General features: G+C 36.3%; 1 protein-coding gene across 3 annotated transcripts in view; it reads left to right on the top strand.

Annotated features, from left to right (window-relative positions):
• The first annotated feature begins 11,434 nt into the window (after positions 1–11,434).
• macrod2 (mono-ADP ribosylhydrolase 2) overlaps positions 11,435–12,612 on the top strand; it is a 1,153,479-nt gene continuing 1,152,301 nt past the window's right edge. For 2 of the 3 annotated variants that reach the window (XM_062058481.1, XM_062058479.1), the window contains exon 1: positions 11,435–11,676. In XM_062058481.1, the coding sequence (XP_061914465.1) occupies positions 11,640–11,676 (37 nt within the window). In that variant the 5' untranslated portion in view covers positions 11,435–11,639. The remainder of the gene's footprint in view (positions 11,677–12,612) is intronic. The other variant, XM_062058480.1, reaches the window with a different exon arrangement.

The following is a 12,612-nucleotide window of genomic DNA, read 5'->3' as shown; positions in this document are numbered from 1 at the left end:
TTCTACCGCTTGTCCCTTTCGGGGTCGCGGGGGGTGCTCGAGCCTATCTCAGCTGCATTCGGGCGGAATGGGATGGCGACTTGTCACAAGTCGCCATCTCATCGCAGGGCCAACACAGATGGATGGATGGATGGATATATATATATATATATTTATATATATATATATATATCCATCCATCCATTTTCTACCGGATATATATACTGTATATATATATATATATATATATATATATATATATATATATATATATATATATATATATATATATATATATATATATATATATATATATATATATATATATATATATATATATACATATATATATATATATATATATATATATAATAAATCTAGTTACCCTGTATTTCGATAAGTGTTTTTTCTAAATAAAGACCACGGAAAAAAATAACAATATAATGCAGACATGATCCATCAGCCGACTCCCGTTCTTGCAACATTTTTAGATTTTTACAATGCAGTTTAAAATAAGCTCCAATATTTAAAAAAACTTGTACATCTAACACTACGGTACGTGGGCTTCATCTAATGGTACACCAAAGAATCACTTGAATGAAGCACAGTGTTTTATTTTCCTGTATTCAAACACACTGTTCAAACTGTGTATAATGTTACAATGGCCAAAATATTAAATATAAATGTTAAACACAACCTGTGCTTTGTTTTCAATGACTACTTAGGCGTGCTGCGCTGCTGTATTTTAATGTTGTCAAAATGGTTGTTCATGGAGAAACAAGTTTGGGAACCACTGATCTACAGTATTTGGCAGGCAGCAGGAGGTAAAAAAAGGTATCAACATTATACAGTACTTTGAATTCGAAAATGTGAGCCAGTTAATTCATTACAGCAACAAATTGCATATTTTTACCCAATTTAGAATTTCGGTAATCCAAAGGGCAGTTTGACGAGAACTACAGTAAATGACAGCTTAAGGAGACGCTCCTGCTGTGCTGTTCCTTATTTAGTGTTTCTAAATACAAGCCGAGACAATCAGAGGGACCACTTAAGAGAAATATATTCTTGTGAACCTCACTGTAGATCATTATGTTGCTTGCTGTAATTATGTTGCTATGATCTTCCTGTGGGATATGAAAAACATATCAAACCAACAGGAATTATGTGCCATTTTAGCACTGACCATAGTTTATTTTCTTTGTGTTGTAACCATGACACTAACAATTGTACACACAGTATGATTCAAATAAAGCTAACAGTGTTGGGTCAAGATTTTTTTCTTTCGTTCTTAAGATATGCCAAAAAGAAAATTAAAAAACATTCTGTCATGATCGGCTTTGCCGGAGTTGGACTCCAAGGCAGAAAATAAATGATAAAACTAATAACAAAAAGCGCACTCAAGAAGGAGTGAGGAAAAATAACTAAGGATGTACACAACAAAAGGTGCAAAAAAAGAGACAACGCACACAAAAGGTGTGGAAGGGAAACAGTTAACACTACACCACAGCGCAGGGCAGAGTCACAGTAACGAGAAGCGTGAGTGGAGCCAAAGCAGAGGAGATGACGACTGGAAGGGTGAACCATCAGGAATCTACTTGCGCCGAGTGAATGGACTGGAGAGCTTAAGCAGCCAGTAGGAAATGGGAATCAGGTGTGCGCGGCGGTGGCTCTGTCCCGTGACCCAGAAACCAGGCACTGCAACAAAAAGCTGACAGGTGGCAGTTCAGATCATGACACTCTGCCAATAATATTAAAACAACTAATCACTACCAAACAGTTGAGATGAGTACAGTCTTGATTATAAAATGAACCAAGATAGATACAGTAATAAACAATATCAAGATCTATTAAAACCCATGTGGACATTCACAGTTGCTTTACTATGTCTCACAAAAATGCAACAAAACAGATTTAAATAAGTCATTCAGTTCAAAAAATAAATAAATAATATTGTTGCCTGTAATTGCCTAATATTTTGGTCATCTTCGACACACTACATCCAAATTGTGCATTATTTTGATGTTTAAATATGGACATAATCTTCACTGTTTTAGTCCAAGCCATCAGAAAATGTAATTTGATAGTTTTGACAATGTACCTCAGTAAAATGCTAACTTCCTGCAAATATAACATTTAGGGCAAAATATTAAATTAAAAAGTCCTTTTCAACATGACTCCTGAAATTGCACTCACTTTTTGAGAATTGCAAGACTGACCTCTAGTGGCTTGTTTGAATAGTACATAGTGGATACTGCAGTTCTGTAACTGCACTGGCTGGAAAATTATTTGGATTAGAAAAATATACACACAGTACATACTTCAACAGTTCATGCTAATTAACACATATATGATATGTCAGATTGCAGCCAGTGGCTAATTTCCATCTGTTGTCCCTATAATCAGGTTGATGTATACATACACTCAGGTAAACTTAATAAGATTACCAGAAAAACCGACAAACACAAAGAACGATCTGTTAAAGGACTAGACACTTGTTAGAAAGTGTTGTCGTGCTTTGTGAATTCCCTGGTATATGCATTTGTTATTTTTGCTATATAGTGAATATTAAAAATATTTTTTTCTGTTTGAGAATACCACCAAAGGCAGTTATTATATCCCACTTAATAGGGCAATATGACTATAAATCTGGTGGATATGAGCTTATTTTGGCATTTTAATAAAATCATATGCAGTGCCAATCTAGCACAAGAGGAAACCTTGCAGCTGTGGTGTATGCATAATGTTAAATTAAACATGACCAAATCTGTGGGAGTGTTCACAGTTCACATTTCTGAAATATATATTCCTCTCTGAGATGATTTTACTGATTTTAGAACCACCATAATGACCAACATTAACATACAGTAGCGTAATAGGGCTTAATATGGATTATACTTGTATATCGCTTTTCTACCTTCAAGGTACTCAAAGCACTTTGACACTATTTCCACATTCACACACACATTCACACACTGATGGCTGGAGCTGCCATGCAAGGCGATAACCACGACCCATCAGGAGCAAGGGTGAAGTGTCTTGCTCAAGGACACAACGGACGTGACTAGGGTGGTAGAAGCTGGGGATCAAACCAGGAACCCTCAGGTTGTTGGCACGGCCACTCTCCCAACTGCGCCACGCCGTCCCCCGTGTCCAATGCGTATAATATTCATTATAAACAATACAGAAGTTTTATTTAACAAGTATATTTAATATTTTGGCCACTGTATCATTACACACAGTTTGAACAGTATCACTGTGTTTGAATATTTAATTAAGTGATTTCTATGGTGCATCACCAGATGTAGCCGGCATACACTTACCACAGTTTGAGAATCACTGTGTTCCTTAACTAAAATTGGGTTGCGAAAAATATCTCTTTCTCAGCTCTGGTCCGTATGGGCCACAGTTGTACTCAGTTACTTTTCCACCACTTATGGCAGTCATGACGATATAAAAAAAAACAGAAGAAGTTTGGAGTTTGAATGTATTTATTTTAGCACTAATGAGTACTTTCTTATGCAGGATATTTGATTTGTATTTATTTTTGTAATCAGCCTGACCTAAGCCTTGATAATAATCTTTGTAATTATTACATGCTTTTTATATCATTTGACAATATTTATGCTGTTAAACTGTAAGTAGGGTAGATATGATTATTGAATATGATTAAAATCAAGAGTAATATTACTAATTCAGTGTTAATATTTGTGTGGGCCACTCTGTTGGCGAAATGTTGGGCCAGAGGTCAAAAAGGTTAAAAACCCCTGCCCTAAAGAATACGTTATCAAAGTCATTATTTTCCATTAATTTGTTTTAATACAATGCATGCATCAAATCAAGTTCAAGATTGATTTAAAAACATATATATATATATTGAAAATATTGGGAAAATAAATATTACCTTAATATAAATTTGAGTTTAACCACACATGCTGTAACTGTGTGTGAATAGGGGGCAGATATTATACGTTTATACTTCCTTGTGCTCTTTTTCATTATAGATTTATTTCAATATTATGCTGTTTGTTTTTATTCAATCAAGCTTTATTGCAGACTCCAACGTCCAAGTAGACATGCAATCACATACAGTACATAAAACAAACAAACAAAAAAAATACAGTATAAAAGGCAATATCACATGACATTAAAAACAGTGCTTGTGCATATTCAGTAAAATGCATCTAATAAATAAATAAAAGCAGCAATAAAAAAATATAAAAATATATACCGGTATATATACTTTAAAAATGTGTCTACACATTCTATAAAAGGCACAGATACCAGTGTTTCCATATATATAATTTGTACCGAACAGAACTACACCTAGGATTGGTTATCTGTATAATCAGATCATTCTCGGACCCCTGCAGTCGACATATAAATTTAAACATCAGTTTTCTCAGGGTGGCGTGGAAGGTGTTTATCCCTAAATCACAAAAAAGCTTGCTGGCACTACTACCCCTGGGCTTTCCGAGCAGGATTCTGAGACAGTCATTATATGCAACCTGAAGTTTGCGCAAGCTCTCCTTTTTGACCCTCACCCAGAAGGGTGCTGTGTACATAGGGGTGCAGTAAGCTCTAAACAAGTACACCTTTGCTTCATCAGAACAATAGTGACATTTTCTCACCAGCATATTGGCTTGGACATACAGCATTCTTCTCTGTCCAAGCATGTCAGCATCATCCTTCATCTTGTCATTGATGATGTGGCCTAAGTATTTGACACTGTTGCACACAGACAGGGTTTGACCACACAAGTAGAGACCTGGGAAATTAAGATGTTGATCCTCCTTGGTCCTACGTGTTATGTTTGACCATTAATGAATGGAATACAAACAAAAATGAAAATGCAAATGAAAAAAAAGTATAGTGGGTAGGAACAGATACTGAGCCATCAGCGTGTTATCATTGTCATATTTACCAAATAAGATCAATATATAACTTTGTGGAGCAGAGTAATTAACAATTCATGTTTTGTGGCAATCATCAGAGCAATGTTTCGCGCCATGCCACGCCCACATCTTATGGCGTGGGCAACATTTGTTTCAAATTTGTCATCACTTCCATGTGCTGTATGTGTAACTTTAACCCCAACTCATTTGGTCTGAGTCACTGGGAGAAGTTTGTTAAATGGCCAAAAACCATGGGAGCCAAATTTAGCACCGTGCCATGCCCACATCTAATGGCATAGGCAAAAAGTGTTTGCAATTTATCATCACCTGTATGGGTAGTATCTGTAATTTTAACCGTGACTCATTAGGTCAAATTCCCTTGGAGAAGTTTGTTAAAGTACGACCCCTTTTTGTTGCAGAAAAATGGCCGACTTCCTGTTCGTTTTCAGGTATGGTTTCTTGAGATTTTCATGTGCGTCCTGTTATGATAGACGTCTTCTTCGATTTCGATACGTGAAACTGGTAGAATCTGGGGCTGATTTTTTTTTTTCATTTAAAGGGTGGCGCTAGAGAACCAATTTTTAAATTAAATTTTCTGGACACCAAAAATATAAAAATGTTCGCCATGCCCAACGCGGCTGCAACATATGGGGACTTTTGGTGCATGTTAAGGGCCTCAAAAAGGCGTCCATACGTATAGAACAGGGGTCAGCAACCCGCTGCTCTCGAGCCGCTTGCGGCTCTTTAGCACCGCCCTAGCGGCTCCCTGGAGCTTTTTAAAATTTGAAAAAGATGGGGTAAAATATATTCGTTGTTTTTCTAATGTTTCTGTAGGAGGACAAACACAACACAAACTTTCCGAATTGTTAGAAAGCCCACTGTTTAATTTGTTTGTGTTTATGCTTCACTGATGACAATATTTGGCCAGCGCTATTTTTTTTAACTAATTTTTGCTGTCCTTGAACTCACCGTAGTTTGTTCACATGTACTTCTTTCTCCGATGCTGCCACAGAAAGCTGTGTTTTATGCCACTCCTTCTTTGTCTCATTTTGTGCACCAAACGTTTTATGCTCTGTGTGAATGCACAAAGGTGAGCTTTGTTTATGTTATTGATTTGTGTGGAGTGCTAATAATCCATGCTAGCATGCTATTTAGACTAGCTGTGTGTACATATTGCATCATTATGCCTCGTTTGTAGGTATATTTGAACTAATTTAATTTCCTTTACTTATGTCCTCTGTGTATTTAATCTATATTTGCATGTCTCATGACACATTATCTGTATGGAATATTGGCTGCATTTCTGATTGTGTGCCGTGTTGTTCCAGACCACAGCAAATGTTACCCAGCTTGCAAAGATTGTATTAAATCCATTAGAAGAAGACAGTCTGTCCTTTCCTTTAACCTGGGCACACACATCTATACCTTTGACAGTTTTAAGTCAGACAATTCCAGGGGTTATCTCACCCTCTGAGACACTTACCTAATGTGTTGCCTTCATTATAACACTTATATAAGGCTATTAACTTTTTGCGGCTCCAGACAGATTTGTTTTTTGTATTTTTAGTCCAATATTGCTCTTTCAACATGTTGGGTTGCCGACCCCTGGTATAGAAGGAGAAAAACAGGAATTTCCATAGGGCCCTGGCGGTGCTCTACATCGCCCCTTCGTTGCGCGGGCCCTAAAAATCGTTTCATGATGAAAAAAGTGTGAAAATAACTGTAATGGCGGACCTTAAAATAATAATAGTCAGCAAACAAAATTAATGAGGCATAATGGTATGACCAGGGTTCGTACGGGTGCTTAAAAACCTTGAAAATGCCTGGATTTTTAATGTTGTATTTTCAAGGTTTGAAAAATGCTTGAATTTTGGGTGAAGTGCTTGTAAATGCTTGGAAATGTTCATCATATGTCTCGGCAGTCTGACTCAATAGGCTAATTATAAAATGGAAAAAAAACAAAAGTTTCCTTAAAAATGAAAGCTACACGCTTGATCTGTTGGCTTTGCACGAGCCCTTACATTAGGTTGCCAGAGACTTATATAAGGCACTGTGTCGCCCCCAAGAGGACAGTGGTGCATCGGTCCATCATGCCGGGAGGTTGTCGTTTTAATGAACATGATGTATGCATGAATTATGATACAAACAAACAAGTAAACAAAAATAATTAATGTTATTTCTTGTAAGGAATGATGTATACATGAATGATGATGATACAAACAAACAAGTAAGCAACATTTGCAAACACCAATGACATTGAATACTCTACAGAAACACTGCTTAATTTTCTATGTCCCATTCAGTTAATGATAACTGCTGGTTCAATGTTAGGCTTAGGTTTTAGCAGATTTTCCGTATTTTTCCTACGGACAGCATTTGGTGACCTCAAACAACAAGGCTATGGATTGATTCACACTGGTTTTTGCCTTTTGAAGGGTATTGGAAAAACTGGACAATTGATCTTGAAAGTCCTTAAAAAGTGCTTGATTTGGCCATGGAAAAGGTGTACGAAGCCTGTATGAGTAACACCAATTATATAGTTGTATTGAAAACAATTAAATCCATCCATCCATCCATTTTCTACCGCTTATTCCCTTCGGTGTCGCGGGGGGCGCTGGAGCCTATCTCAGCTACAATCGGGCGCAAGGCGGGGTGCACCCTGGACAAGTCGCCACCTCATCGCAGGGCCAACACAGACAGACAGACAACATTCACACTCACATTCACACACTAGGGCCAATTTTAGTGTTGCCAATCAACCTATCCCCAGGTGCATGTCTTTGGAGGTGGGAGGAAGCCGGAGCAGTCACGGGGAGAACATGCAAACTCCACACAGAAAGATCCCGAGGCCGGGATTGAACTCACGATTACTCAGGACCTTCGTATTGTGAGGCAGACGCACTAACCCCTCTGTCACCGTGCTGCCCGGAAGATATATATATATATATATATATATATATATATATATATATATATATATATATATATATATATATATATATATATATATATATATATATATATATATATATATATATATATATATATATATATATAACCACATTACATTTTCTTAATTCCTAGATTATTTGCAAAATGACACACTTCGGTCAAAACATATGCCCATTCCTCAAAATAAAGCAAGCATTTGGAAAAATGCAGTTTTATTTTCATTTCACTCATACAGACTTCAAATGATAAGACACTATTGGAGTGAGTTACCCAGAACAGTGATAAATACAAAACACATGTGTAAAAACCCATATTTTAGTTTGTGAAATTTTCAAACATTTTCACGTTTGGGGCATTTTGCATGATCTTTTTAGCATATGTGATGAATGATTACTGTAACTTGACAAAATATATTGGCAAATCCATAGCAATCGTCATTGTGTACTTTGAAGTGGGCCTATACGTAAAGACTAAAGAGAAAAGTAAAAAATATCCTGTAATCTTTTCAAGAACTGCTCAACAATGATGCTGCAAACTACAAATATTAATTTTTACCACAGTCAGGTAAAGTAACATATCACAGTAGTCGACGATGACATGCAGTACAAATTAAAATCTGAGACAAATAAAAAGGTTTGAAAAAAAATCTGGAGATACGTTTTTTTCCAATTGCTTACACACTAAATTTTACATTTTCATACAGTTAACAAAAGTCTACACACAGTAAACAAAACCACTGTGCAGATTTGCCAAATATTTGGCATAGACTATGCTTCACAGTTTTTGCAAAATATTACACGCAATGCTTTACACACACCTTCCCATCTTGCACATGTGATGTGGATTAGATACTATGGCCTGATCCAGCTCGATGGGCAGGTGATGATTAGAATCAGTAACTGAGGCTTTTGAGTAGGTTCTTTCGTAGAGTTGCTGTTGCCTTAGTCTGCACATGTAGCCTAAACTCTATGCTGTCATTTTTATTTATCTCCAGATTTGTTTTCAAACCTTTTTAATTTTCTCAGATTTTAATTGGTACTGCATGACATTGTTGACTACTGTGATATGTTACTTTACCTGAATGTGGTAAAAAATAAATACGTTCAGTTTGCAGCATCATTGTTGAGCACTTCTTGAAAAGATTACAGGATATTTTTACTTTCTCTTTAGGTCCTCACGTATTGGCCCACTTCAAAGTAAACAATGACGATTGCTATGGCTTTTCCAATATATTTTGTCAAGTTACAGTAATCATTCATCACATATGCTAAAAAGGTCGGGGAAAATGCCCCAAACATGTGATTTCTTAGAGTAAAATAGGGTTTTTTTACAAATGTTTTTTGTATTTATCACTGTTCTGGGTAATTCACTCCAATAGTATCTTATCATTTGAAGTCTGTGTGAGTGAGATGACAATAAAACTGCATTTTTTTCCAAATGCTTGCTTTATTTTGATGAATGGGCTTTTAACCGAAGTGTGTCATTTTGCAAATAATCTAGGAATTTAATAAACTTGAATGTGGTGTTTGGAAATGTGTATATATCCTTTTGAAAAAAGACACACAGTTAGTAAAATGGTGTGAAAGCAAATGGAAACAACTGTAAATAAAATTGACAACATAGAGTGCTACATGTGCAGACTTAGGCAACAGCAAGGTTTGAAAACAAATCTGGAGGTAAAGATGTGTGTAACACAATCCTAGTGTGTGTGTAAAGTGTGAAAATGTGTGTATCACAATCCTTATCTGTGTGCAATATGTGAAGATGTGTGTATCTGTATCACAATCCTTATCTGTGTGCAAGATGGGAAGGTGTGTGTAAAGCATTGTGTGCAATATTTCGCAAAAATCTGTGAAGCAGAGTCTATGTCTAATATTAGGCAAATCTGCAAAGTGGTTTTGCTTACTGTTTGTAGACTTTGTTAACTGTGTGCACTGCAAAAACTGAAATCTAAGTAAGATTAAATATCTCAAATAAGGATGATATTTGCTTATTTTCTGTCTGATAAGATAATTCTTCTCACTAAGCAGATTTTATGTTAGAGTATTTTACTTGTTTTAAGGGTTTTGGTCTTAAATTATCTAAGTAAGATATTACAGCTTGTAGCTGAGATTTTATGACCTATATTGAGTAAAACATGCTTGAAACTAGAATATCAACTGATGCAAAGCTGTGTCATTAACACTCACAAGTATAAAACTACTTTTTTAAAGTACTAATTTCTTATTTCAAGCATGAAAAAAAAAAATCATGACTTTGACACAATTTTGTCAAATTAAAACGAATGACAGCCAAATGGACTTTGCGGTTTTATTTTCAATGAAACAATAGAAAATACATACTCATATAGTAGTACAGTTGGCACAGTACAATAAACGGACAGTTAATATTTAAACATTTCACATGTGACATTTCAAATTATTTTGAACAGAAATAGTTCATGCACATTTAGATGAATTCTTCAAAATTACAATTAAAATTTTTTTTTCCGGGGGCCGGGCTGTATATATGCGCACTAATTGACTGAAAGAGCACGCACTTGGCGCGAGGATGTCATGTTATCGATGGAAAAATGCATTTTTAGACAATATGATTTGCCTGAGCGGCAAGAAGACCCCGAGAGTAACAAGCGGTTGCCTTGTTGCCTTTCCATTAAGAACAATAAATTAGTTTTTAGTATAAGTTTGCTGGTTTCAAGAAATGTAATGCCTAGTGCATATCATTATGTCAAGATAATGGCACTAGCATTTACTTAATTTAAGAATGTTTTTCAACATATTGAGCAAAAAGGTATTTTTTTTCCTACCAAGAAAAGTGCACTTGTTATTAGTGAGAATATACTTATTTTAAGGTATTTTTGGGTTAATTGAAGTTAGTTAATTTTACTTGTTTTGGAAAGTCTTGACAAGCCAAATTTTCTTGTTCTATTGGCAGATAATTTTGCTTAGTTCAAGTAAAATACCCCTAATTTTTGTATTTTTTTTTCTTGTTTTTGAACACTGACTTTTTGCAGTGTGAACATTTAAAATTTAGTGTGTAAGCAATCGGAAAAACATGTAAAAATATTCTGCAATCTTTTCAAGAACTGCTCAACAATGATGCAGCAAACTGATAATATTTATTTTTACCACAGTCAGGTAAAGTAACATATCACAGTAGTCGACAATGACATGCAGTACAAATCAAAATCTGAGACAAATAGAAATGTTTGAAAACAAATCTGGAGATAAAGATGTGTGTATCACAATCTTAGTGTGTGTGTAAAGTGTGAAGATGTGTGTATCACAATCCTTATATGTGTGCAAGAATGGTAGGTGTGTGTAAAGCATTGTGTGTAATATTTCGCAAAAATCTGTGAAGCAGAGTCTATGCCTAATATTAGGCAAATCTGCACAGTGGTTTTGTTTACTGTGTGCAGACTTTGTTAAGTATGTGAACATTTAAAATTTAGTGTGTAAGCAATTGGCAAAAAACTGTAAGAAGCCGGGCCACCGGAAACAACCTACCGAAGCTTCCCCAGGGCGTAGACATTTTCTGATTGACAGAAGTGCCCGACGAATCACAAGCCCACTTTCCCCTACGTATCAGCCAATCACATGATCCAGAATCGTACACATAATTACGCCGCAATCACGGTAGGTTGAGGCACGTGAGGTCCATACACCATAGAAAATTTGACAGCTTCACAGGTGAGAGAAGCGGCTAAAGGCTGTCACTTTTTACATTTCTATCTTATCCCCCGGATCTCCATTCACTGTGAGTCTGGGGTTGCCACAGTCAAAAAACAACCACTCGAAGACTAATCATTCCGGCAGCATGAGCAAAAAGAAAAAGGACTGGAAGACCGAAAAAGGTAAGGCTTGTGTTTTGGGGGTAATGGGAATATCCTGCTCGTTATGACAGCATGGATTCTTATCATGCTTAGAGACTGGCAGACACTCTTCTTGCCTTCCCGCGAACTACTTTCCATCTCTTCTATGTGCTGATCTCGCACATCCAAAGGGACACATGTTGTGAGGATGCTGGGCTTGTGTGGTTACCGCGAATGTGGGTTTTGCACTGTCCACTTGTTTAGCTTGCATCCGAGGTGCCCATTTCTTTGTCATTCACCTGTGGGGTGAACAATAACTTGCTCTAAATTGGTCTCCTAAAATTAAAATCATAGTCATGCAGGTGTCATGTATTACTAATCCTACTGGTGCAATGCTTAAAGGCATTTAGATACAAAAACCTAAACAAATAAAGATATTTATGTGTGTTGTTCACATCATTGACATACAGACCTTCATTTCTCGAATGCTGTTGTTTGTAAATATTGTTTGTGACCTGACATTTTGGTGTGTATTTGGGATGCATTTTTTATTAATCTTATTTTCTTTAAAGGCCTAATGAAATGTTCTTATTTAAATGGGGATAGCAGGTCCATTCTATGTGTCATACTTGATCATTTCGCGATATTGCCATATTTTTGCTGAAATGATTTAGTAGAGAACATCGACGATAAAGTTGTGGATCAGTTGTGGATAAGGTTGTGGAGCTCCTCACATCTGCACATTGTTTACAATCATGGCCAGCAGCAGCGAGAGCGATTCGGACCGAGAAAGCGACGATTACCCCATTAATTTGAGCGAGGATGAAAGATTTGTGGATGAGGTAAGTGAGAGTGAAGGATTAGAGGGCAGTGGAAGCGATTCAGATAGGGAACATGCTGTGAGAGGCGGGTGGGACCTGATATTCAGCTTGGAATGACTAAAACAGTAAATAAACACAATACATATATATATACTCT

Source organism: Entelurus aequoreus, linkage group LG09 (assembly GCF_033978785.1).
Source record: "Entelurus aequoreus isolate RoL-2023_Sb linkage group LG09, RoL_Eaeq_v1.1, whole genome shotgun sequence".
NCBI lineage: Eukaryota > Metazoa > Chordata > Actinopteri > Syngnathiformes > Syngnathidae > Entelurus > Entelurus aequoreus.
The sequence above is the reverse complement of the archived record's forward strand: the minus strand, read 5'-3'. Positions and strand labels throughout refer to the sequence as shown.